Here is a 27,976-nt window from a genome sequence, read left to right as displayed (position 1 = left end):
CTCCTAGCCCTGGCTTCTGCCCGGCACAGGAGCACTAGTTGCAACCATTTCGGGAGAGGACCAGTGGATATAAGATCTTTCTGTTACTGGCTTTAAATAAAAAGGTAAATCTTTAAAAAGCAAATTACATTTAAGTATTCTATCTTATGACTTATGGCACAACTAGGATAACAGTGAAGGGTTCACAACACAGCTGACATTTTCAATAGTTTCTTTTTTTTTTTTTTTTAAAGATTTATTTTTATTTTTATTACAAAGTCAGATGTACTGAGAGGAGGAGAGAGAGAAAGGAAGTGGAGCTGCCGGGATTAGAACCAGCAGCCATATGGGATCAAGGCGAGGACCTTAGCCACTAGGCCATGCTGCCAAGCCCTCAATAGTTTCTTTTTAAGTAGAACAAAGATATTAGTGATTCAAAACCAAATTTTCTAAGATTAATCATATCTGAAGTAATCCAGATCTGTTCCACTTCCTATAAATGACTTAGTTTATAACAGTACATTTGCCTTTCCTAACAAGAGGTTTACAGAAAAATGGAATTAAAAGGTAAATTTAAGGCAAAAATGTTTTACAATCCATTTTTCTTGCACACGTTTTCCATGAACGCTCGGAAGATCCATATCATTTATGGATGGGACTCAGTTATTCAAGAACAAAAGCAAACACTGCCATGTGACACCATCGCTACAGTTTTTTAAACCCTGAGATATACCCCAGACCATCTAACAAGGGGGAAATGAGCTGTAACCATGGTAGCTGGGGATGTTAATCTGCATAACTAAAGGAAGCCAGGTGGTCGGCGACACCAAGTTGCACAACACTGTTTCCCTCACTAATAACAAGTTGTCGATAAATCCCATTTCCAAGGCTTGCTCATCAGCACCGCTTTGCAGGTGGCACAGGAGACGCAACTTGCCTCTGCTTATTAAGAGGTGAGCAAGGTCACACATTTGCCCCCAGCATGTTACAGGCTAGGGCTTTGTCAATATAAGGCTCTTTGTGAAGGGAGGTTTACCCTGCTGGCCCTGGAGGCAGAGATGGACTTGGCTTTACTAGTTTGCCTGCTCTCTTTCCAATTTCAATCACCTTTTGGTTTCCCTGCCAGAAACATTTCTCTCAAGTGCATGCAGGACACTGCCCAATTCCTCACTGATCTGAATTCAGCAAAGCCGGAGGAATATGCGCTAAGAAGTAAGTTGGTTTCCCTGGCCCGTTGAGTAGGTGGGATGGAAGGCAGTCTGAGGTTCATACTAGAATTGTTAGACACTTGAGAGAATCAAAAGAACATGGAACCAAGTCGAGATGTGTCTTAGTGCACAGATTGCACTAGGAATCCCAGGGTGGGGGAAGGATTGTTATTGTAGATGGGTCTGTCCGTCCAGCTGGAAGGAATCTCACAGGGACCAACCTCTTCCAAAGTTGAGGATTATTTATCAATTGCATGATGCTGTGTGGTGTTACTGATGGTGTTATTGACATTGGCAATGTAGTATCGTTGTGGGAGATTGCTTGGTTTACTTCTGTTTCTAAACATTTACTCTGTCTTTGGTGAGGAGTTGCTACATCTTCATGGAAAACTTCTGTCACATGTGCTAGATGGCAACTTGGAAGGCATGTGTTGGTTAGTTCACTGGCTTGAGCTGGAAGAACCAACTGCAGCCCACCTTCTGTGTGGGAGGTGTGGTCTCTGGGTGTGAGGGGGAAGGGGTAACTCTAATGTGTTTTCTGCTGTTTTGCTAATATTCTCACAACCAAGGGTGCACACACATGCTCTCACGTGCAGTGGGCAGAAAGCCAGCCAGGCTTGTTTCATGGGGCAAATTCTGATTCAGAATGAGTCAGAGTGGATGCTGATGGGAGCCGCTGGCGAAGGGATGTGTCAAAGGTCACTTTCAAAACCTCATCAGCCAACAATGATCTCTACTTGGAATGCTTCACTAGTTCAGTTCTCATTGAAAAACACCTCACAGTCTGATATACACCATAAAGCTAAGCTGAAGTGTTGCTACCATATTGAGTCATTTACAGTAGCACCTGAGTTGAAGCAGTTATTTTACACTGAATTATCTTGGTGTTTAATAAAATGGGGGTTAAATACAAATCTAATTAATTCAATAGCTTATCTTCTTTGTTTTTGTTTAAAGATTTGTTTATTTGATTGGAAAGTCAGATATACAGAGAGGAGGAGAGGCAGAGAAGAAGATCTTCTGTCCACTGATTCAATCCCCAAGTGGCTGTAATAGTCAGAGCTGTACCCATTCCAAGCCAGGAGGCAGGAGCCTCCTCTGGGTCTCCCACATGGGTGAAGGATCCCAAGGCTCTGGGCCATCTTCAACCACTTTTCCAGACAACAAGCAGGGAGCTGGATGGGAAGTGAAGCCACCGGAATTAGAACTGGTGCCCATATGGGATCCCAGCACATGCAAGGCAAGGACATTAGCCACGAGGCTACCACACTGGGCCCCATAACGTTTTTAGAATGCCCTGGTATCTACAAAAATAAATTCCTTGGAATAAATTGAAGCGAAGTTATAAAATACCTTTACAGTGTAAAATGGGTAAATGGATTTCTATAAAACCACAAAGCTTCTGCTCAGCAAACAAGCCAAGAGGGAAGAGACCATTGACAGAAGGACAGAAATGCTTGTCAATAGTTCATCAGAAAAAGGTGGAGCGTGCAGAATGTGCAAGAAGTTAACAAAAACCTCAGTGAAAAGATGGCAGGAAATTTCTGGATAGATACTCCACAAGAGATACAAGTAGCCAATAAACACATGAAGAAATCTCAGATGTCATTGACCATCAAGGCTATAAGATTATCCCATTCCAATCATGATGGTTATTATCAAAACCGAAAGCAAAGAGCTGGAAGGGTACAGAGGAAGCCAATAGTGGTGGGAGTGCAAATTGCTGTAACTACCATGCAGAACAACACAGGCGTTCTGCAAAAAGTTAAAAATGTGTTATATGCGGACCTGGCGGCGTGGCCTAGTGGCTAAAGTCCTCGCCTTGAACGCCCCGGGATCCCATATGGGCGCCGGTTCTAATCCCGGCAGCTCCACTTCCCATCCAGCTCCCTGCTTGTGGCCTGGGAAAGCAGTCGAGGACGGCCCAATGCATTGGGACACTGCACCCGTGTGGGAGACCCGGAAGAGGTTCCTGGTTCCCGGCTTCGGATCGGCGTGTACCGGCCCGTTGCGGCTCACTTGGGGAGTGAATCATCGGACGGAAGATCTTCCTCTCTGTCCTCCTCTCTGTATATCTGACTTTGTAATAAATAAATAAATCTTTAAAAAAAATGCGTTATATGACCTTGATATCCCACTTGCGGGTGTATATTCAGAGAGTGAAGTCAGTATTTTACAGAGATACCTGCACTTCCATGTAAGTTGCAGTAGTATCTACAATAATTAAGGCACAGAATCAAACTGTGTGTCCATTGCCAGATGAATGGATAAAGAAAATGCTGTGTATACACACACACACACACGAATACTATTTAGGTACAAAAAGAAAATTCTGACATCCATAGCAAAAGTGAGTAGAACTAGATGTCACGATGTTAAGTGAAATGAACCAAACACAAAACAAGAAGTCAATGTTGTCGCTCAATGGTGGAAGTAAAATTAATAAATGCCAATAACCTTTTTTTCTGAAATGATTTACCTAAGAGAGAGAGAGAGAGAGGTGAGAAAGAACAAGATCTTCTATCTGTCAAATGATTTCAACAACTAGGTCTGGGCCAGTCCAAAGCCAGCAGCCTGGTCTACTATGTGAATACAGGAGCCCAAGCACTTGGGCCATCTCTTGTTGCCATCCCAGACACATTGGCAGGAAACTGGACCAGAAATGGCAGAGCCAGGATTCAGTTGCTCTGATATGGGAAGCACGCATTCCAAGCAGCAGCGTAAGGTGCTGTGCCACAGCATTCCAAGATGTCACCACACTTCGCTGCCTGTGGCCTTGAGGATTCATTCCAGGCCAGATGAGCCCCAGATCTGAGCTTAGAATATAGATTACTAGATGCAGGCAGGGTATGGGGCAACAGGTACCACAACACAGAAACTGTGGGTTTAAGTGTTCCAGACAGTGGGGCAATTCCAGTTCACAGTACTGTATTATGTCTTATATGAAAGACTGGAAGAGGGGAATGAAGACACTCCAAGGACTGAGATGAGAAAATGGATAGGCAAATCACCTTGTTTGATCAGGGCACTCTGTGTGCATGTATTTGCGCTGTACTGTGCCCTATAAAACTGTAATTCAGGTAAATTCAGCTAAAATGAGATATGTCTGGGTAGGGGGGACAAGCCCAGTGACTGATGCTGTTGGAGAACAGACAGGCACAGGGGAGACCATATAACATGACAACGACACAGCAGTCACTTCAAAGCCAAGGAGGGCTCAAAACACCCTGAGCCTGCTGACAGCCCGAGCTGGGAGGGAAGGCTGCCAGAACCGGGGCAAAACAAACCCCTGGGGTTTCGGGCGGCAGTAGTTTGTTAGAGAAGGCCTAAGAGACCAACATAGCATGACACATTTTCTGCTCAGTATAGTGTATGGTACTGCCTACTGGGAAGGTAGTATAGGTTGAATTTTGTCTCCCTCACTCTTCTCTTCCCTACCCCCGCCAAAACAAACAAACAAACAAAAGATATATTGAAACCAGAACCCCCAGATCCTGGGTATTTGACCTGATTTGGAAATAGTCTTTGCATATAGTCAAATTAAGGTACTGGGATACTGATTAAAGCAGGTCCTAATCCAATGGTCAGTGTCCTCCGCCAGGGAGACTTGTATGCAGACACACAAAAGCTGCCCTACCTTGCAGGCTGAGCGTGGAGCGCTGCGCCTGTGGGCCCAGGTCCCCTGGCAACCACAAGGAGCAGAGAGAGAGAGGCAGGGACGGAAACAGCCTGCAGAGCCCTCGGGTCCAGACATCTAGCCTCCAGCACCCCTGGGCGACCTGGGAAACGCGCACAGATTGGCTTTTCCCCTCACACCACTCTCTAGAGCCAAAATTTGAATTTATCATCAGGAATGGAAGGAGAAAAAGCCGGTTAGCGTGGGGCAGCCTCTGCCCGAGCTGTAGCAGGCTCAACATGCTCCAGCAGTTTCTCAAGTCCAGCCCCACCCATGTCTGCCGGTCTGCAGCCCAGGCCTTGCGGGGAACACCCCTGGTGTGGCCTACTAACTCTACCCCTGGTCTTGCAACCCGTTCTTCAATTGAAGCCCAGCATTTAATCATCTAGGCATTTTAATATTCATTCATCGTTGACACCACTTGACAAAGACAATTTGCCAATTATCCCGGCAGAATTAAAACAAGTTTTTAATTTTCTGAAAATGAAATCTCCGAGCAGCTGCTGTGTGATTTGAAGTGGCAGGTGCAATTCATCACCGGTTGATTGTATTCCTTCCTCCTGTGACCATCGCAAGGCACTCTGATTTGGATGGTGTCTACACCCAGGCATCTCTCAGATAATTTGGCAGAAACCAATTAAAGACCAGGCTGGAGAAGGGCCACCTGTCCACTTGAGCTCATACTCAGCAAGCAAATGCAATTTACGTGCACACACCACACACCAAAAACCCATGAACAACAAGCTTATAAAGTCAAACAGCAGTTGAAAACAAAATCTGAACTGAACTTTCTCAAAGAATCAGGTCGCCCTGTTTTTGTGCCCTCAGGTCTTGCCTAAGGGGGAAGCCAAGCTATTCGTCTCACCCAACTCCTGTTGCTGCACATTCCTAAATTCTAGGCTCTAGTGTTTGGCACGTCCAGTCAACGACAGAGAGGGAAACTTGGAATTGTCCATTCTGTTTACATTAAGTATGTCAATTTGTGTTGTTTTTCTAACGGGAAAGAGCTCAGACTCCTTTGGGAAACTAGATCTTGGGCGTAGGAGTTGTTTTTTTTTTCAAAGTTTCAGTTCAGCAAACGCCATTACATTAGTTCAGACCATTCCTGCCCCCTCCCCCCGGGGGACAGAGGAAGCTACACAATGGTAGTCATGTTACCTTTCAGCATGTCAGCATGACACCCTGAGTCCGTCTGAAACTTTTCCTTGGGGGAGCGCATCTTCTGGCTGGATCCAAGGGATGCCTCAGCCTGTACCAGGCAGACGGGAAGGCGGGGATTTCCAGGAGGCAAGAGCCCCAGGCCCTCGTCTGGCGTGATCCATGAGACTGGTGGGGCGAGCCTGGGCACGAAGGGCCTTGTAAGCACTCTCAGGAGCCTGGAATTAATCCTAAGGCCAGAGAAGCCAAACTGGCTACACTTTAGAATCACCTGGAAATTCTCAAAAGCTAGCACTACCTACACCTCCCAGCCCTGACCAATGAAGCCATCTTCTGTGAGGGTGGAGCCTGGGATCGAGCACTTAGAGCAAAAATCCTCAGGTGATGCCAAGGCACTCTGAGGCAGTCACAGGTGCAAGCATGAATCTCAGGGGTGATGCGTAGCAAGTGTGGGGGCGACACTCCGGGTTTGGCTCCAGCAAACCCTGCAGGTGACACTGACATGAGCTAGTTGTGGACAACCACAGGTCACCCTTGTTCCTGAAGAAGATATTGCAGCATCAGCCAAGACAGCTGTGTCAGGCAGGGCTAATTCACGCCCCAAATGGCTGCAATGACTGGAGTGGGCCCAGCTGAAGCCAGGAGCCAAGGAGCTTCTTCCGGGTCTCCCATATGCGTGCAGAGGTCCAGCAAATCCCCAGAGGCTTTAGCTCTTACCTAGGGGTATAAGCAGAGAGCTGGATCAGAAGTGGAATAGCCGGGACTCGAAGTAGTGCCCACAGGATATACCGGCACTGCAGATGGCAGCTTTGCTCACCACACCATAGCTCCAGCCTCGTAAGTTTTTTATTGTTGTGGTTCAAACATAAACAAGTTAAACAAATAAAAACAATTGACTTTTAACAAAGTCCCACTAAACCAAATACAAATTGTTGTAAACAGGAGTAACCTTTTCCTGGTTATGTGTAGAGAAAAGTTTAAGCTGTATCTTTTCACTCCCCAGAATTTTTTTAGCGGATTTATTTATTTATTTATTTATTTAAAAGTCAGAGAGAGAGAGAGAGATCTTCCATCCTCTGGTTCACTCCCCAGATGGCTATAACAGCCAGGTCTGTGCCAGGCTGCAGCCAGGAGCTTTATTCAAGTGCCCCATATGGATGGCAGGAGCCCAAACGCCCGAGTGAGTCATCATATGCTACTTTCCCCTGGCCATTAGCAGGGAACTGGCCTGGAAGCGGAGCAGCCCAGGCATGTTCCGGCACCCATGTAGGGTGCTGGAGTCACAGATGGCAGCTTCATCCCCTAAGCCAGCACATTGCTGCGCTCAAGCAACATTTTAAAAAAGAAATCCATCTTTTTCTTTTCCAGTAACTCTTGACAGCCATGGACTAGCAAGAGGATGTTTCCTGCTGCTTTTTGCCTTAGTGGTGAGGGAGAATGGGGTTGTACAAAATGTAGGCATGTGGAATGGAATTATAGCAGATTCTCTTTCCTTAAAAAATACCTATCTATCTTCTCTCTATTGATCTGCTTGGCAGGCAGAGATGGCTTCCATCAGATGGTTCACTTCCTAAATGCCCACCATTGTCTGCGACTGGGCTGGGAAACAGCCAGGAAGCAGGTTTTCCATGTGGTGGCAGGACCCCAGTCACTTGAGCCATCCTTGGAGTCTCCCAGGGCCTGTATTAGCAGAAAGCTGCCATCAGAGTTGGCATTGAACCCAGAGACTCCTATATACATGATGGGCATCTCAGTTGGTGCTGCAACCTCCAGGCTAAACTTTGATCCTCTTTTTTTTTGATTGCATAAACTCGATAGATCTATAAGTTTGATACATGGAGCTGAGTACCTGTAGATTCATTTGAAAGTGCGACAAGAAAATTCATTTTGCCAACTTCTTCTGCTTTGAACTTCAGTGTACGACTCAGTGGGGAAGCTTGGGAGCAACGTTCTTAATGGAAACGTGGACAGGCTGGAGTCCTACAGTGAGTGCCTCTCCACCCATGCCTCCACGGGCAACTTCCAAGGCCAGTACTGCAAGCTTCATATCCTGCAGGTGAGCGGGGCAGGGGCAGGGGGGCTAGGTGCTCGCTCTCAGAGGACTGTGGCCATCATGCAGTGGTCCACAAGGCCATGGCGCTGATGGCTTTTCTTAACTACATGGCTGGAAATAACGAAACAATAATCCATTATGTTTTTCACAAGTCAAAATGAAATTTTAAAGAATTAGCTGAGACGTGCTCAGTGTGTGAGTGTGAGACACAAGAGACATTCGTTCCCAAATCTCATAGGTCTGAGATGTTTCTGTTGTGGACTAAGACCCCTGGAGGATCTCCATGGGGCATCCAAGATCAGAGGCCGGGCAGCAACTCTGCCGGTGAGATTCTGCGCATGCTCTGTGGGATCGTCCATGGCTAACTTCCTCCCTCTGGGGCTTACCTGAGACTGCGGTAGAGTGGGGGCTCTGTGCTACATGGGGTTTTGAGGTCTCCCTGCCTTCTCTCCACCAAAGTCTAGGCTGGTCCCTTACTGTCAAAGGTGTCACTCCATGCTTGGGCCAGGGGGAGAGTCACACTGAGAACCCAGGAACACGCCGTGAACACCTGCTCCATTCTCAGCATCAATCCTTGGGATAGCAGAGGGAGGGTGTGCTTCCTTCATTTGTGACCTTTTATCAGATGTGGGGCCCCACATGCAGGCTATCACGGCAGCTGGGCCATCGCTTTTATGACTACCTTGCTAGATCTGTGGGCCAAGGTTGCAGGGCTCACTACCTTGAAAACAGGGCAATCCTTTTACTGCTTAGAAAATACACCATGAAATGCACAGCTGCTTGTTAAATACAAACTCAGATTTTATGTGTGTCACTCAACGGTGAAAGAAAATGACACTGCTGTTGGCTAACCACAATTGCACAAAGTCAGTAACAAGTGGAAGAAATGATCAAACGATCCTGTAATGGTTAACCACGGAGAAGCGGAGAGGATCACTTAGCCCCATTCCTCCTGCCGAGGGTCAAGGGTCAGGGTAATGACTGCGTGAGGATTTCAGCCGTGTGGACAAATGTCATGTTCAAAGCAGTTGAACGCTTTTGATATCTGAGCAAAAGGACTGGCTGACACAATCATGTCAGGCAGAGATTGAAAGAAGTATCTCAGAAATTTTCATCTACAATGTAATTGTTGCTGATTAGGACAGACATTCTAATTATTGGCTTCATTTATTAATACATTCTTTACTTGATACATGTGTCCTGCTACCAAGACACAGTAAATTGGCAATTATTACTCAAAACTGTCAGTCTGTACCAAATGACCTCAAACAGGGAAGAGACATGCAATGAGGCTGTCTTAAAAATAATAAGCCACAGTAAGCCTGGGGCTATACTTTTATTTCAATACGGATGTATTGGATGTTCTGGAAACTCACTGGACCCTCCCCGTAATAGAAAGACCACGCCTTAAGTGGTGAGAAGTTTTTCCTTGGTTCACCACCCTTCTCACCTCCATTGATCTGTTTAATTTATGGACAGAACAGCAGCAGCATTGCTCAGCATGTCTGGCCCTGCGTGTGTGCTGTGAACACACAAGGTAAAGAGCGGATGGCTTTGTTTCCCAGGATGGAGCCGAGCACAGCGTGGGCCTGTGTGTCCCTGACTCCTGTGCTGAAGCGGATGTAACGACGATGTCACGACTGGGTAGGTAGAGAAGATCACCACGTGAACATGAGCCTGGGCCTTCAGTCGGAAAAGCTCCTGTTCTGCAGTCAACCAAGGCGACTCCTCTGGGCGGAACCAACCTTTCGTTCTGAACATCCCAACAGATTGAGAGAAATGGAGTTTTGGGAGGAGTAGGAGAGGAGGTGATAGAATAGAAACAGAGTGCATGGGAAGGAAGAGAAAGAACAAGGAGTCGAGTCCTACATAATCAGAGGAGTCACCCACCACATAAGCCTAGAAAAAGGACATGGTGAGGTAGCTCCCAAAATCGTGTGTTCCCTGGCTGGCCCATGTGTGGCCATCTGTCACCTGCCAAATCCAGGCTACTCTGCGCCAGGCTTGTGTGAGACCCACATGCAGGAACAGACTCAATCTAGGAGCCCAACGTCCAGCTCTGGTCACACCTTCTGGCTGTGTGATTCTGTGCAAGTCATCACATTTCCCCCAGCCTGTCCGGTCCCCTGTGCAGCGAGGGTGGGCTCTGATGTTCACCGGTCTCCACCTCCGTGTGGCCTGATCACCATGGTCCACCGTTGCTGGGCAGAGGAATACATTTTAGTTCATGTGGAAACTGACTTGATTTCCTTCAACTCTTGCAAACTTTTCAAAGCAAGAACTTTAAAATCTTAAGTTTTTGCCTCTAGGGTTTATTTATGTATTTATTCTGAAGTCATCCAAATAAGAACCAATGTGGCTCGTTGCGGAGTCCTCCTTTAGTATGTTCTTAGTGCAGCTGGTGCTCAATGATCAATTGTCCTCTTAATTTACGACGTCCCTATGGCGTCTACACATATTTCATGTGCTGTTTGAAAAAGTCAAATCATTCACAAATTCAGATTATCCTAGAAACAAAGATTAATTTGTGAAGTTTTTATTAAATTAGCATTTCAAATGAACAAGGGACTTAGTTTTCATGGCCAAGGCAGCTTCTCCAACTTGGCACAGAGGCAGGGAAAGGCAGGCATCTTTGCTTAGGGGCACAATGCTCATCTGGAAGGGATTTTTCAGCTAGTCCTCAAAGCGCTTTGATGTAGTTGCCCAGATTTCGTCTACGGATGTAGGAACAGCCAGCTCAGCAACCCCACCAGCAACTGTGGGCCCCTACTTGACTCAGCCCGGGGAGGCAGAGTCGGGAGGGGGCGGGCCGAGGAGGGGTCATGCCTGCACTGCGGAAAGAGGGAGAGAATGCATGGCTTGTGGCCCACGCCTAGGGTAAAACACTGCAAAGCCCTTATCCTGGGATGCTATGAAATGTCACCCAAAGGGTGTTACGTGAGTCCCCGAGGACAAAAGCATGGAACACCAGAGTGCAGAATCGCCGGCCAACTTGGATGTGGAGGTTATGAAGCCCAAGTAGAGCCCGTCTCCCTGAAAATGCAGATCTGCGCCAATGAGCACCATTACCTGTGCCCATTTTCTGAGACCACAAACCGAATGGCTTGAAACAAGAGAAATTTCCTTCTACCCTGTTCTGGAGACTGGCTGTCTGGAGCCCAGGTGTTGAGGAGGTCAGATCCCGCTAAGATCCGCTGGTGCTGTGCCTCTGTGCTACTCCTTAGTGGGGGCTTGTACCGCTTGCTGCTTGCTGCTGGTAGGTGGGTCACTCTGGTCTCTGCCTCTGTTTTGCATGGTGCTTGTCTTGTGCCTTTGTATCCAGACTTCCCTGTTACAAGGACTCCATTCATGATGGCTACCAGGGCCACTCTAACCTTGACCCATTCCTGATGGCCTCTGTAACGGTTCTGTTTCTGCCACAGTCACATGTTCCGGAGATTAGGACCTGAGCCTTTCTGAGATGACTCAGTTCAGCCAGAGCATTACCAGATCTGCTTCCTGGTCCAGGAAGCCGGGAAGAAGCTGCCTCCGGGCCACTCAGCCGTGCCCTGCACTTAGCGCCTACTCGACAGATGCTGCAGATGCTAGTCATCTCCTCCCCAGTTCACTGTGAGGCCAGGGGCCCTGTCTAGACAGAAAGGCACATGCGTCTCAATGAGAGGTCCTTCGAAGCTGCTTTTGGAAGGGCTGGGGCAGGGTCCACTCTATCCAGCCTTTTTCTGCATAGAGTCTTAGGCTCGGTAGGAGACTGGGTGGATTTTCTGGACAAGGGAGTGGGCTGTCCACAGGGCTGTCTTCAGATCCAGCTCCCTGTTTATAGGCTGTTTCTATGTCCCTTCCAAGGGAGATACAGGATCAGGAAGATGCAGCCGCTTGGCTTCTGCTCCCTACCGTTTGCATCTTAGTCTCTAGGACCCAGAGCTCCTTATCTAGGTGACACCAAGTCCATTTCTCAGGAGTGACCATCAGAGGCAACAGTGGAGCTGAGGCTGGACACAGACCTTCCTGTATGGCACCCGAGAGTGCAGGAGCAGGTGGGAAGAAGTGGGGGCGAGGGCCAGGAACTGATGCATGAGTGTCTCATCGAGCCGTCCCCTGCACTCCTCCTCCAGATCCTGTAGGCGTAATGGTGAAGCCTAAATAACTGGTGGCCAAAGCTGGTAATGCTAGAAGTGTAGCCAGGGCTCTGCTGCTTTCTAACCCACATGAGTATTCCAAAGTGCTTATGAACCAAAATGAGCTTTTTTTTTTTCAGTTTTATTTTGTTTACTTCTTTGGAAGGCAGAGTTATGTGGCTAAAAGGAGAGAAGAAATCTTTCATCCACTACCTACTCCCCAGATGAGCAAAAACGGCTTTCCCACAGCTGGCGCTGCTGCTTTAGGAAGCCGAGATGGCGCCATGCCTTACTCAGGTGTGCCGCAGGCTTCCCAAAGCTCACCACAGGTGCCCTTGTGTCACCAGCAAGAGTCCCACAAAGCGTTGCTTCCAGCGACTCCTGGCCCACGTCCTAAGTGGATGCTCTCTGATGTTAATTCAGATGCCACCCTTGGCCAGATGGCAGGCACTCATTTAGTCCTTCCATCTTCTGTTGCATTTATCACCAGTGTTGGGAAGATCTGCACCCAAGCAGATGAAAGCTGGCCCTGGCGCATTCTTTTTTTTTTTTCTAGTTCATTCCCTTTATATATTTTTATTATATTATTTATGTATCTGAGGTGAAGGGGGATATTGAGGGAGAATCCCCACCCAGTCTCCCACCCGCCCAAGGTCCCAGATGTGGGGCATGCTGAGATACTTGCTCAATTGGTCTTAATAGTCTTCCAGTTATGGATCGTTGCCAGTCACATCCCTCCCAGCTCGATTAGGTCATTGAAGAAGCCACTGATTGTCATAGTCCATCATGGAGTCTTCATTTGCCCAGTATTTCGCTGCCCAACGTTTAGCTGAGGTGGTTGATTGACCTGTTCCGTCCTCCGTCCTCTCCTAGCCAGGGCTCTGAGTCCAGCAGTTCGATTGGGGAGATCACCAAAGAGACTTAGAGGTATTTCCAGATCAGATTCCCGCATGTTCCAGCTAGCACCAGTTCCAGCACAGTCCATCGCCACAATCAGTTGGTGGTTGCAATCGCTGGGCTGGCTCCGTTCTCAGTCCCGACTTGCACTGGAACCAAGGGTGTTGCAGTCCAGCCTGGTTCTGCCCAGCATGCACTCGACTCTTTCATCAACCAGTGGGGTCTGCAGCCCAATCGGGGCGACCCACAATAACCGCCACCAGGCCCGCCCCTCACCCTGGCCTGCCAGTATACATAGCAGACTAGTCCAGTCTGTCCCGCTTCCCATATGGCTCCAGTACCTGTCAATGGGCATTGAAGCTTGCGCATTCTTCAGTCTGGTTGCTCCCAGAGCCAGGAGCTGGCAAGGATGTGAGAGTCCTGGCAAGCTGAGGATCCAGGAGAGTGTGGCCCATTTCCCACCAGCTGAGTTCCCAGCTCAGCATCTGTGTGTTCTGCATCTCATCTGTGAATCAGACAGTCTTCACTCTGGAGCCTCAGAGGCTTGGTGCTGGGCCTCCTGTGGAGCTGCAAATCCCTGGGTGCTTGTGTCCCTTGTGCAAAATGCCAGTCTTTTCCTCTAATCTCTACACTGTCCCAGCCCTTTAAAGCATCTTCAGCTTGCTTACACCTGGGAATGTAATGGCTACTGCATTGTTTGGGGAATAATGATGAGCAGAAAAAAATCAATACGCATTCAGTACAGGGGCAATTTTTGCCCAAACAACTTTGACCTGTCTTTTGATTGAATTTGTGTCCATACAACCCCCAGACACAGAAGCAGACTACGTAGTGAAAGTGCTTCCTGACCTCTGTAACATCAAGATTTTATTTTTATTAGAAAGACAGAGTTACAGAGAGAAGGCAAGACAGAGAGCTCTTCCATCTGCTGGTTCACTCCCCAAGTGGCCACAAGGGCCAGAGCTGGACTAGTCTGAAGCTAGGAACCAGGAGCTGCTTCTGATCTTCCCAAGAGGGTGCAGGGGCCCAAGGACTTGAGCCATCCTCTGCTCATAAGCAGGGAGCTGAGTGGGAAGTAGAGCAGCTGGGATAAGAACTAGCACCCATATGGGTTGCTGGTGCTGCAAGCAGGAGCTCAACCCACTCTTCCATGGCACTAGCCCCAGGTTTTATTTTGAAATGACAGAAATGAATGTGCTTGGAAGCATATAGAGCATCATTGCAAACTCAAGAATTAATGCAATTTTTTTTCTCCTCTCTCAGTAGGTATTTTAAGATTCAGAAACACTTCATTTCTGGCCCCTTCCCTCTCTCTGTTTGCAAAGAATTCTTCCTCCTTTCCTGGTTGGGGAGCGGCCAGATGTGCTGCTGGAAAGTTCTCCATGGATGCATTTGCTGCCATGTGTCTGTAAGTCCAGGCACCCAGGGGACCCTGATGGACTGTTGGCTGTTGAGGCTTCTTCTGCAAGCTGCTTTCCCTAGAACTTGGCCAGTTCTTGCCATCCACTGACAGGTGCTGGCCAGGCCGCATGCCTGTGCCATCCTGGGCTCTCAGTGACATATCGTGTGTTGATACTGAACCATCAAGGGGCTGACACTAGGAGAGGGGAACCTTGGGAGTGACTGATACAGATGGGACTCCAGAACATTCTCTAGCTCCTTCCACCTTATGAGGAGACTGTCCCAAGGCACCACCCAGGAGCCAGCAAGTGAAGCCAATGAGTCTGCCAGCGCCTTGGCCTTTGCCATTATCTGGAATGGAAGGAAGCTCTTTCTATGGTTGATTAGCTGCCCAGACTATGGTAGGTAGTTACAGAAGTCAGGGTAGAGCAAGACACAAAGAGATTGCATTGACCATCAACAAGAGACTATGGAAGGTTTCATGAGAAGGCCATCCACTCCCTACTTCCCGTGTGACTGGGCTTCAGAACCTTGTGGAAATGCATCCTGTCCCCAAACATGCCTGTTCCCATGTTGTGGGACCACCCAAGATGAATGGCTAGTACTTGAGACCCTGCCTCTCCCACAGGTTGCAGTAATTTGGTTTATTATCTCTTGTTTGTCTCTTGGATTGCTGCTTGGGACAAAGTAAATACAAGGAGAATTGCTGGGTCACAACCCTTGAATCATTTGACACAGTATTGTGATGCCAGCAGCAGCCTCTGTCCACCTCATAGTCACCTCTCTTGATTGTGCCCAGAGGCCATGTCCAGTCACCTGACCTCCATACCCTCTGGGTTTACATAAGCACACTCAGTGTTAGCACAAGGACAGAATTGCCTAAGACACTAGCAGCAACATTTCCCTATTGCCAGTCGCATGTGACTAATAGGGTAAGATGAGAATCGTTAGTCAAATCAGCTGAAATTTTTTCCCTCACTGTTTTGGTGGCTGTTTGTTCATATTTTTTTTTTTTACAGTTATAATAGGGAGTCAAGTAAAATCCATTCTTTTTTTGTCCTTTGCTTTTTTCATTGTGTTTATTCTAGAGCATCATTCCCAACTAAGAAACTTACTAAAAATCTGTTCTTGTATGATAGGCAGGCAGAGAAGGAGAGAAGAGAGATCTCCCACTCATTGGTTCACTCTCCAAATGCGCGCAACAGCCAGGGCTGGGCCAGGTCACAGCCAGGAGCCAGAGACTCAATCCAGGTATCCCCTGTGGAAGGCAGAGACCCAAGTATTGGGGCCATCATCTGCCGCCTCCTAGGAAGGTGAATCAGGACAGGAGCCAGGACTCAGCCCTGGGCTTTCTGATTCGGAAAACTGGTGTTCCACGTAGTTGTCTCAACCACTGCCCCAAATGCCCGCCCCCACCCCCCAAATTCCCACTCATGTCAACATTCAGTGGTCTTGTTTCTCACAGGGCTGTTTTCTCTGCGTCTCACTTTGGTGTCATGGAGGTAAGGCTTCGCTGTCATGTTGTCTTCTGTCTGCAGGTTCATCGTGCTGTTGGGCCTCTCCCTCCCTCTGGCTGGGACCATCTGTGTGGCAGCCAGGGCATGGGGATCAGTCCCTGGGACAATGGCAGGGTGTGCAGCCCTTTCTACCACCTATGGGAGTCTGCCTTGGAGACAGACGGACAGCGATGAGCAAAGAAATGAAATTGGACCAACAGATGGGCTGTCCCCTCTCTCATCACCAGGAGCCCCAAGCAGAGGAAAAAGTAGGCATCAAACTAAGACACCTCGGAGGTGACATACATGAGCGTGCAGCTGGAAAGCACTTCCTGCAGGACTGGAGTCTCAGGAATGTGCAACTGCTGTGCAGCTGCTTCTAATCTTCCTGGTGGAGGGTTTCACAGTCCCGCCTTTGTTTCCTGTCTCCATGTTGGGGCAATGCAAGGCCACTCAAAGCTGCTTTCTGTCCTCAGTAGAACACCCAGTGTTGTAGTATAGCTGAGGGTAGAACACAGCTCTGGGCTTCATGGCAATTAACCAGTCTAGGAACGATCCCACAATGCCACTGTGTTTTCACTATTGCAGCAACACATGTAGTTCTGAGACATGTCTTGCCAGCAGCAAGATAAATGGCTTACATGCAAACTGGAGCCAAGGGGTGGTGGGTTGGGGAGGAAGCAAGGATGCCTCACCAACTCCTTAGTCTACCCAAGCCAGAAGCAGCCCAGCGTCCCCCAGTGACAGGCTGGCTGGCAGCGATCCACACTGTGCTGGGTCCCAGGGAGGAGCTAAGCCCACGGCCTTCATCCACCTGCCTGCCTGCGAGGCACACAAGGCATAGGAATCTTCCCAGTATTTACACAGTGAGAAAACTACACATGCATCTCAACACTTTCACACCAAATTAAACATATCTTTTAAAAATTATGCAGTCAAGAGAGAGAAGGAGGGAGGGAATATCATTACATTCTTAGAGTTCTGTCTACAAACCATATTGAATCTGTTAAAATGAATTAAAATTAAAACAACAGTTAAAATTACATATTTATTTGAGAAGTAGGGGTAGGGAGAGAGAGAGACAAAGAAAAATCTTCCATCTACTGGTTTACTTCCCAAATGCCTACAGCAGCTAGGCTGACCCAGGTGGAAGCCAGGAGCTGGGAATTCAGCCCAGGTCTCCCTTGTGGGTGGCAAGGAACCAACTGTTTGAGCAGCACCTGTTGCCTCCCAGTGTTGCATTAGCAGGAAGCCGCAACAGGGAGCAGAAGAAAGACTTGAATCTGGGCACTCTTGACATGGGATGCGAGTGTCCCACATGGCTTCCCACCACCAGGTCAGTGCTTGCTCTTCAAATCTTTCCCAGAAATTTCTGAAGTGCCTTGTGTATGCATCTCACACAAGGAGCGTCAGATCAGGCACAGAACCTTAGGATGTGTGAAATGATAGTTGCACATCTACGTAATTGTCCCTCCAGGTGCCAGCTGAAGGGACAAAAACTCTCACCGAAACTGAATGCACGGACCAGACGAATGTGACCCTGTGCTGAAGCGGCATTGGGGTGGTCATCCGGCGTGCACACACAGCAGTGTTTCTCAGGTCTAACTAGGATTTTAGGGAACAAATCAAACCAGGGGCAACACCAAGCAAATAGCCCCAACAAGAAAAACACAGACCACTTCTGGGTGATGCCAGATATCATTTAAGAAGGCTCAGAACAGGGCAAGTTCTTTCCCAAAGCCAGAGGCAATGCGAGCAGAGGGCACCTGCCCTTGAACCCATCTGTGAAGGGAAAAGTTAATTGCCAGGCTGCTGAACAAGGGTCAGTCCCTGCTACTATGACATTTGCACCCATGGCCTTTGTACTGCCTTGGAGGGGCCTGAAGAATAAATCTGTGAGTAAATTATAGCCATGTCAGAAATTGAAGACAGTTCTGGTAGCTTTGCCCAAATCTCAGAACCCCTCCATCACTTCTCACGTTGATATAGTCCTAGACCTCACTTTGCCCCTGGCCAGCCTCCGTCATGGTGGCAAGGCAAACAGAGCACGCATTTAGAAACCCCCTCAGCTTGCCCTTGCTTGCTAACTCCATCTTTAGTCGGTTCATCTGTGTGAGCCTTAGCTTCCCTCTGTGTAAAATGGGGTTTGTAGATTCATTGCTCTTGTGCTTATTGGCCTTGGGGAAGCCAGGGGTGAGAGCAAAGAGCAGAGGCCTCTGGCCTGGGGCCCGTGGAACTTGCTGAGCAGGCAGCAGGCTTGCTGGGTCCCAGGCTCAGGCCACATGCTTCAGTTTCAGCGGCCAGGAGCTCACTAGCTCCAGTGTTCACCCCCACACGAGCTACATTTTAAGACCAGGTCACAGGATTGAAGGTAGATACAGCTGGTATGGTGCCAGGACCCAATCACTGAAATGTTAGGTCCCTGGTCCAAAATGAGACACACACACAGTCCCCACTCGCCTAGGATGGAAACCCTAGAGTTACATTTGCTCTTTTCAGCCGCTATATTTAACTGTGGTCTCAAAATGGGAGTGTTCTTGTTGTGTTGCCATAGCGATTTCAGGAGTAGTTCATGCCAACAGAGGTAAAATGTCACATTCCTGTGGGCCTGGAGATGGAGGGACAGCTTGGCCTTGTATTCCTTGCTATTTTACAGTCACCAGCAAGTCAGATGGACACAGGGTGCCTGTGCTTTCTAGAAGTTCACAGCCAAGTGGAGCATTTTCCATTTCTGATTCTACAGCATGTAACTAACTGCTGTGCTTGCTTAGTGTGGATCTTCATGAGCCTGTCTTGCATTTAGGTGGGAAACTGTGGGAGAATGTGGGGAAGAATATTTTTCCCTTTAAAAGCTGTGGGGTTTTTCCCCTTATATTCCTTCAAAGGCAGACAGAAGAGAAGCGAACGGGAGGGAAGAGGACAGAAAGCTTTTATGTTTCATTTTGCAAAAGCTAGCAAATGCTGGGGCTGGACCAAGCCAAAGCTGGGAGCCGGAAACTCCGAGTCTCCTACCTGAGTGACAAGCACTCTACTGCAGCATCACCTCGCGCCCCAAGAACGTGCATTAGCAGGAAGCCAGGGTGGGGAGTGGAGGTATGAAGGGAACCCAGGAGCTGTAATGAGGATGCGGGGACCATGTCAGGAACAGCTTGGTCATTTTGTATGCTGGGAAAACGGACATATTTGATTAATCTGTCAAGTACTTGTCACTTTAGAGTGCTCTTCCAAAGATAAGGTGGTTAAGCATTGTCATTTGTAAATTATTTTTTTGTCAGTTCTTTCAATCATTTCAAAACAGCTTTTGAAATGAAACTATTTGGAATTGGCATGGTGGCTCAAAAGACTAATCCTCCACCTGCAAGCACAGTGGCCAGGAGCTCACCTATGGGTGCCAGTTCGTGTTCCGGCTGCTCCACATCCCATCCAGCTCCCTGCTAATGGTGGGGGAAAGCAGTGCAGGATGGTCCAAGCCTTGGGATCCTGCATTCACATGGGAAACCTGGAAGATGCTCCTGGCTCCTGGCTTCTGCCTACAGAGCAGCTCAGTGCTGGCCATTGCAGCCATTTGGGAAGTGAACCAGTGGATGATTTTCCTTTCTGCTTTTCTCTGTAAACCTTCCTTTCCAATTAAAGACAAAACCAAACAAAAAGACTACAAAAAGAAATGGGAGTATTTAAGGGAAACACCTGTGCTACAAGAATATGCAGCCCTCTTGGCCTTTAAGAAAATGTACACATTAGAAAGGAATTTAAAAACTTGAAATGTGAGACTTTTAATCTTAAAACTAAACATTGCTTATTAGGTATAATTCAAGATAATATATAAACCTTTGAATTTGAAATTAAAAAAAATTTCTTTCTACTTATTTGCCTAGGAGGTACTGAGTCAGCTACTTGACATTATTCTAGAATCCTAACAATAATCCTTCATAAATTTTTGCCTATTAGAAATGGGTGGGGGTGGGATGCTACAGAATTCTCTGGAACACAGCAGAATGTGGGGCCTGTGTCCCTCAATGGCCCCATGTGACTTCATAGGAAACTGGAGAGGAGCCAGGCGCCGTCAGGTAGGGGAAACTGCTGATTTTGCCATGTTCGATGCCAGTTTCCGGTGAGTGTGGAACCCTTCTAAACGAGTGTGGTGGCTTCAGGCAGCTGCAGTCACAACAGGTGACTCAAATCGAAAAACTCCTCTTTACAGGTGGACCTTCAAATACTAAGCGATTGCATTCTTTAGCTGAAGAAACTGATTTAGATCTCCAGGGCTTGGTGCTAAGCCAGCTCTCATGGATGACAAAGTTTTGATTCTGTAAGGATTTATGGGCACCCGCAATGTTTCGGGTGCTAAGCTCTGTCCAGGAGAAGTTATGTCTCTTGGAACCAGCTCCTATTTCACCATTCCAGACATTTGGGCTAGGTCAAGTTCCATTAAATATTAAAGGGAACTCATCCAGTGGTGAAGATGAACCGCTCTCAGCCTTGACTGGTGGTGGAGCTGTGATCTGAGTATTGAATCTCAGCGGGTCTCTCCTTAGAGTGAGTGATTGACATTATCTCATTGGTTCTTCATGAGACTGCTGTGAGCAAAACCAGATCTACTTTGATCCTCTTTGTGTAGATGTGGACACGGGACATAGAGAGGCTATTCCGCTTGTCCCAGGTCACAGGGTTAATCTGTGCCAACCAGAAAGAAGCCAGGAGCATCTGACAACGAGCTCCATATCCTGGCTCATGGGGCTGCTTGTTGCTGTGGGGCTTTGCAAGTGGCCCAAAGGCTCCAGGGACGGTGTTGCAGGGGACACGCTGGCTTAACAGATCCAGTGGTTTCTTACTGGTGTCTACATGTTCCTTTCTCTAATCCTTTGTATAAAAGGATGATGGTCAGTTGTTGGCATTACTAGGCCTGAGCCTGGGAAGTGTATTCTGTACCAGGTACTGTGAGACACCAGCCTATAAGGAAACTCAAAGCTTAAAAGAGGAAGGAAACCAGGATTGAAAAAACAAAAATCACGGATTGATCTGGAGCTGAGCTGTCCAGGGTTGGAGCAAGAGCCCTGACACAGGGCCAAGGTCACGAGGGTTCTCTTTTGGCTCCTGTTCCAGGGCAGCGTGGCGGGGTGGCGGGGGGCAGGGTCTGGCTCTGGAGGACACTAACACCTTTGTTCTTGCCCAGGGTTTCTAGGAGTGGTGAGCCATGCTCTGCAGTGCTTCTCTTGGCAGAAGAATGTGCCAGCCATCTGGACTGCAAAGATGCCAGGAGGCACCTGCCCGGTCCTGAATGGCCTTTGTGTCATCAGTCTACTCTGGATCATCTCGGGACACACCAGCCAGATGACAGCGTGGCTGTCTCTGGGTGCGAAAAGCCTGCAGTTTGAAAGCAGACGGGGAACTCAGAATCCCTGGGGTAGTACAGCCATGTGAGGCCCTGGGGTGCGAGGCTGGTGTCCTCCCTGCCCGCAACCTCCTTTCTGCTCTCAAGGCAGCCCAGGACCTCTCATGGGTGGGTTTACCAGGCCAGTGTGCAGGGGGCGACTTCAGCTCCTCCTAGGATTAATCAGGCAGCTGCTGCCAGGGGAACAGGGAGCCTGGAGTGCTGTATTTTCACCACCCGATGAGCTGCTCAGTGAAGCCATAAGTTAGCAGGAACAGGCAAACATGAAGAAACCTGGTGTGCCGATATGGACTGTCTGCCAGCTTTCTCCCTGGTGCTTGGGCCAAGGGCTCCCTGTAAACAGTGGAGCTGGCTGCTATTACACAAACAGTCATGATTTTTTCTCTTACAGATAATGTGCTTGAATGGAAAACCAAGATGCTTAAAAACCCACTATACCTGTGCTCTCGAAGTGGCCCCTTCTATCTCGGGGTTGACACGTTTTTCCTGTTCAGGTAATGAGGTCAGTCTTGGGCACTTGGTGCTGTCTGCTCTGGGATCTGTGTGCTTGTCTGTGCTGCCCTTGTCTGCGAGCAAAGCCCAACAGCTCACATTCACTCACTGGGGGCCTTCGCTTCTGTCTCTTTTTACACAGTACGATTGTCACAGGCCACTCTCATCTGTATCTCTGTTTAATAAATGAGTTAGATTGGCCCACACAACAGAGCTTTCACTAGTCAATCTTATTTCTCAAATTCTACTTCACAGACAAGAGTAGACCTGGAAAGAAAGTTCCAATTCTCACTACAGTGAAAGTGAGACATTTCACGGTGCTCTGTTTGTTTAATTAACTATTAAGAGCTAACATCTATTAGTTATTCTTTAGATGTCAGTCTGTCTAGGAGGTACTTTTCATTTAAACCCTGCAATACTGTAACAGAAGGAGCCATGCTGAAGCTCCCTTCTTTTCTTTTAGTGTGAAATTCACATAACATGAAAGTACCCCCAGAAGTGTATATGATCCAGTGGCGTTTAGTACATTCACACTGATGCACAATCATTTCTGACTTGTTCGTGTGCACCCACATCACCCCCAAATGAAGCTCGATGCCCACCAAGCAGTTCCTCCCCAGGCCCTGTCCCCTTCCCGCATGGTTCCTGGAAGCCACAGTTTCCTTCTGGCCTCTTTGGTGGTGGAAATGTATGACATGCAGCCACATCCACGCAGTGTGGGGCTAGCCCCCATAGTGTCAGCCACTATACTCTGCTGTTTACCTCTGTGGGGGCAAAACACTCCTTCCTTCAGAGAGAGAGTGACAGCAGATGGAACACAGCTGCCCCTACCTGAACATTTTTGCTTGTGTGCTGGGTGTCACCCCAACCAATGGGGAGATCAAAGGAGGAACTCCCGCGGTGCTTCCTTCAGCATGAACATACGTGCTGAGGTCAGGCTCCTAACCAAGAAACAGTCGGATAAAATATTGGGAAGGAAATAAAACAGCATGAAGAAGCCAACCATGGGGAATCTGGGAGAAAAAAGATTTCAGGCAGAGGAATCAACTAGTGCAACTTGTGCCAAAGCAGGTTAGGGAACCTCGTGTGAGGCTCAGAAGGCACACTGAATGCTGGTGACAGGGAGGGAGGGAAGGGGAACTAACAGACTAAGAAGGACAGGAATGGGTGGTTGGGATGTCAAGTATGGGAAAAAAAGAGAGGAACTGGGAATGTTGCTAGGTTTTGGTTCCGGTTATCAAAGCAGATGGTGAAAGCATTTATTGTGATGTGGAAGAGTCAAGGAGAAGCAGAGTTACAGGGAAAGTCCAGCTTTCCTTTCATTTCGTTGAGATCAAAGAGCCCTTCAGATGTTCACATCAAGCTGTCAGGTGACCAGACACCTACCAAAGCTTAAAGGTCACGGGGAAAGTCAAGGTTGGAAGGTGAATGTTGAAGTCCTTGGCAGACGGGAAGCAGAGTGTTCAATCTGATCACTCCAGCAGGGCTGGCAGATTCAGGGTGAACACTAGGATTTCTGCTCTTCCAATGTTTAGAAACTGGGGAGGAAGGGAGGAGCTGGAGGAGTCTGAAAATGAGTCACCAGCCATTGGTGGGCACAAGGAGGACCCCAAGTGAACCAGGAAGCCAAGAGAAGCAAGCCACTGGGGGTATGGGATGGGTGTTGCCCGTGGGCCCGATGCTGGGGAGCTGAACACCCACAGAAGGAGTCCATGGATTTCTCAGCTGGAGGCCTTCTGGTGAAGGAAGGGGGTCAATGGGAGATGCAGACACTGACGTGTGTGTAAGAGAAGCAGAGCAGAGCGGCACAGCCTACGGGGCACAGCAGTCGGTGAGAGAAGACAGCCAAGGCACAGCTGTGGTCTGTTGGGAATGGTGGAGGAGCGGGGGATAAACTGATGGATGTTGTTGATGGCCAACAGTGCCAGCAGCAGCAACTGAGCCACGTTTGCACAAAGGCTCCCATTCAACAGTCTGTATGAGGTCATACCACTCACAGCCCTTGGCTTAGGAGAGAACTGGTCCCAGGCAGGCAGGCAGGAAGCAGGGCCTACTAATCCCCCTTGGTATCCTGCAACTCTCCCCTCCCTGAAACCCAGTGTCCCTCTCCTCCTCCAGTCCCTCACAGCCGGGCCTTCTCTGTTCCCTTGTTTAAAATGGACCTACGCAGCAGTCTCTACTTCATCTTTCCTGACCTGGTTCTTTTTTCTCTTTGCCAAACATACTGTAGAAACCACCTTCTATGACCTGGTTGCTTGTGTGTCTGTCGATGATGGAATGTGAGGCAGGGATAGTTTCTGTTGTATGTGCCTCTGTGTCACCAGGCCCAGAGCCGTGCTGGCTGTTGACGGGGGAGGTTTGTTTCATCTCAAGGCTCTGCTGTGAGAGTGTCTTGAGCATTGCCGCAAAAGAGCAGGGGTTGAGGTGGGGGGCGGTGCAGACCTGCCCACGAGAACAGCAGGGACTGAACCAGGTGACAACAGAGCAGCTTAGGCAGGTAGGGGTCAGAGTGCACAGTTGGCAGACAGGCCAGCAGTGCTCCTGGCCCCACTGGGTATCTAGCCAGGCAGGTGGAACACAGATGCAGGGACCTACAGTGGTCCCTGGAAGGTGAAGGAGCCTGCCCCATGGGTCAAAACCACACTTTTTATCACTGAATCACTGGTCGTCATGCACTAAAGCCAAGGTTCTCTGATTCTCTTTAACGACTAGTAACTACCTGGAACCCATTTCTACCTCTCATTTGAGATCACCCTTCCCTACTGTATAATGTTCCCTGTGTGTGTGTTCAAGGCCTCTGGGTGGCAGCCCTTGGTAATCTATTCTCTTATTCATAGTCCATCTTCCTGTCAGTTTTGGTGGGTGCTTTGTCTTCAGGAACTTGAAGGTTGGAAAGTACACACAGAGACCCCGGCTGCTTTAGCAACTGTGCTGGGAGAGGGGCTGCCAGCCTCACTGCAAAGAAAAGCTCATCCCAGTCCATCCTTTCCTGCAGTTAAGAGGAGGACGAAATCAGAACTGGCAACTTTCTCCCACTTTTTGGAGCATCGTTGAGATGTCTGCATTAATGTTGTTCAGGTAAAGCCACAGTGTCAGCATCCGGTTGGAGTCTTGGCTGTTCCACTTCCAGTCCAGCTCCCTGGGTGTGGGGGTGGGGTGGGGGGCAACAGAGGGCAGCCTAGGTGCCTGGCCTATGCACCCACATGGGAGACCTGAAGAAGTTCCTGGCTTCTGGCTTTGGAACCCCCCTTCCCCGCTCTAGCCATTAGAGCCATTTGGGGAATGAACCAGTGGATGGATTATCTATCTCTCTATGCCCTCTCTCACCCCCGTAACTCTACCTTTCAAACAAAAAAAATTTTTAAAGATTTATTATTTGAAAGGCATAAAGAGAGCAAGATCTTTCAACAGCTAGTTTACTCCCCGTAATGGCTAGTTACGTTTGGACCGATCCAAAGCCAGGAGCCAGGAACTTCTTTTGGGTCTTCCATGTGGGTACAGGAGCCCTAAGACTTGAGCCATCCTCTGCTGAGTTCCCAGGCACATTAACAGAGAGATGTATGTGGAGTAGAATAGCTGGGTCTCGAACTGGTACCTATATGGGATGCCGGTGCTTCATGTGGAAGACACCACTGCACCGGCTCTAAATAAAATCTTTTTTTTTTTTTTTTAATTAAAAAATAAAGGTATTCTCCAATATTCTGGGATCTCTTCCAACTCTCTTCTAACAAACGCTTTTTTACAATAGGAAATGCATATACTCCTTGGGGAAACACCCACAGCATCAATGATACAAATGTCAAAAGGTTGGGAAACTTATAGACCTGCTTGCTGTCAAGCTCTAACTCAAAGGCATGACCTCAGTGTCTGAAGTTCAACATTCTGGCTAATGAATCAGTCAACGGGATATGTTGGTAAAGAATTCCATCTGTGACTATGAGAAACCCCACCCTCTTCCTTTTTTTTAAAGATTTATTTATTTTTATTGGAAAGTCAAATTTACAGAGAGAAGGAGAGACAGTGAGAAGGATCTTCCATCCACTGGTTCACTCCCCAAGTGGCTGTATGGCTGCAGCTGAGCTGATCTGAAGCCAGGAGCTTCTTACAAGACTTTGGGCGATCCTCTATTGCTTTCCCAGGCCACAAGCAGGGAGGGTGGATGGGAAGTGGAGCAGCCAAGACATGAACCAGCATCTATATGGAATCCCAGCACTTGCAAGGCAAGGATTTAGCCACTGAACCATCCCTAGGAAACTTCCTCAACAACCTCTGAGTACCACTTTCTCTGCTAGGAAAACAACAATAAGGTCTCTCATTCATTCCACAAACTTCTGTTGCTAAGTAGTTTGGCATAGATGAAGAAAGGTAAGTACTTTGAAAAATAGCTACTAGAGAAATGGAAGGCTTTAACATAATTGGAAAAGACCACCCGGGGCTCATTAGCATTGTTGGTCAGATATTTCTGGCTCTCTCTCCTCCAGGCACTTGGCAACATTCCACTCTCCTGGCCCCCTGTGGCTGAGTGGTTTACATTCCTGGTGCTAACCAACCTGAGGTGCCTCTTAGTGCCATTATGACAGGCTTTTAGAACTCTCAAATGGAAAGCCCTGCAGAACTCTTGTCTGTGATGATCACTGGTGAACTTTGAGACAACGGTTCCTCCATCGGCCCAGTCTCGGTGAGGAAGATGCTGAGCCCGAGCTGACCGGCATGGGCACCTAGCACAAGCAGGAACAAACTACTGCCTTAAGACCTGCAGGTGCTTTGCTGATGTAGCGTCACTTATTCTATCTTGATCGAGACAACCAAATTGATGAGCCATTCCTGTGCTCTTTCCTTTTCTTAGTGGTTGGTTAAGCACAAGGTCATTTCAAAAGATGCATGAGAATTCAGTCAAAGGAATAACACGCAAGGTTATATTCAGATACATTCTCAATCGCCTTCTAAGGTAGGTTTATTTATATAACTCCTCAATTCATGATCGCAATGTAATAATTCACTTGTTCAGTGTTTAACCCTATTATGAAAGAACTTTAAAAGAAAAAAAATTGATAAAAATAGTTTTTCCTTAAATCCAGTAAACTTTTGCTGGTTTAAAATGATTACATTTCTTCTATGACAGACAGCATAAAAACTGCTGTCTCCCACTGGCAAGAATATCTTTATTACTCAGCTAATGAGTCGTAGATCATATTAAATACAGTGTCAGATTTCCATGGCTTGTATATTTGACAGGAGTTCTGTGCCAGAAAAATGAGTAGCAACAAGATCCTGTAAATCAGGAGAGGAACTGGTTGAAGCTGTCAGGGGACGGGGAGGATGGTCTCCTTCAGGAACACGTGGCTGGGTGAAGCAGAGATAGAGGCTGTGTCGGAGCAGAGTGCCGTACCAGCGCAGACAGAGCAGCAGTGACAGGACATGACAGGGGTCAGGGGGAAAGGAAACTTGCACTCATGCCTTGTAGCTCCTCTGGCTGAAAGGTGGCTAGTGGTGAAGCCTGAACCCAGTGCTCACCACTCCTTGTTACCCCACGTGGTCACAAAGTGGGAAGCAGAAGTGTGGAAACAACCTTTGGGGTTAAAGAAAATGGACCAGGGGAGAGTGGATTCTCTCGTGCCTCTGTTGAGCTTGCGTTCCGGGTCTATCACTAATCAGCTGGGGGACTCCCGGTGTTCCTACATTCTGGCCTTGAGCCTCCTCATCCCTATAACAAAGTACATAGTGGTGCTTACTTTGTAGGACTGTGTCTGTGTAGGGAACTTAGAAGGATGTGTGACTTTGGCTCTCAGTGAAGTCCTGGCGTGTTGTTGACCACACTTAACGTCTCTGGTTCAGACTGAGGGTAAGTCAAGGAATGAATTTCCTTCCCCGTGTTTTTTATAGTTTCTCCCAAGCTCTGTCCAACCTGGCCCTTCTCCCCAAGATGTATTTGTGTTCGTCCAGTATTTGGGGGAGTGAAGGAGCAGGGTAGGCAGTTTGTTTCTGGAAGGTCTCCTGGAGGATAGAGGCTGGCCCCCAGGGCAAATTGTCATGGGGAATCCATGGTCTGGAAGGGCCTGCCTGGAAGCTGATTCTGGGGGGCAGAACTGGAGGCTGGCACTGCCGGGCA

General features: G+C 48.2%; 1 protein-coding gene across 1 annotated transcript in view; it reads left to right on the top strand.

Annotated features, from left to right (window-relative positions):
- Positions 1-1,037: 1,037 nt before the first annotated feature.
- Positions 1,038-27,976, top strand: part of LOC101525168 (O-acyltransferase like protein) — a 42,906-nt gene continuing 15,967 nt past the window's right edge. Inside the window, exons 1-8 of the mRNA XM_058676765.1 lie at positions 1,038-1,191; positions 7,938-8,077; positions 9,640-9,718; positions 14,353-14,494; positions 16,026-16,252; positions 21,157-21,336; positions 21,767-21,869; positions 26,714-26,815. Coding sequence (XP_058532748.1) covers positions 1,038-1,191; positions 7,938-8,077; positions 9,640-9,718; positions 14,353-14,494; positions 16,026-16,252; positions 21,157-21,336; positions 21,767-21,869; positions 26,714-26,815 — 1,127 coding nt within the window. The remainder of the gene's footprint in view (positions 1,192-7,937; positions 8,078-9,639; positions 9,719-14,352; positions 14,495-16,025; positions 16,253-21,156; positions 21,337-21,766; positions 21,870-26,713; positions 26,816-27,976) is intronic.

This window comes from Ochotona princeps, chromosome 18 (genome assembly GCF_030435755.1).
Source record: "Ochotona princeps isolate mOchPri1 chromosome 18, mOchPri1.hap1, whole genome shotgun sequence".
In the NCBI taxonomy this organism is placed as follows: Eukaryota; Metazoa; Chordata; class Mammalia; order Lagomorpha; family Ochotonidae; genus Ochotona; species Ochotona princeps.
Note: the sequence above shows the minus strand (reverse complement) of the source record. Positions and strands in the feature narration are given on the sequence as shown.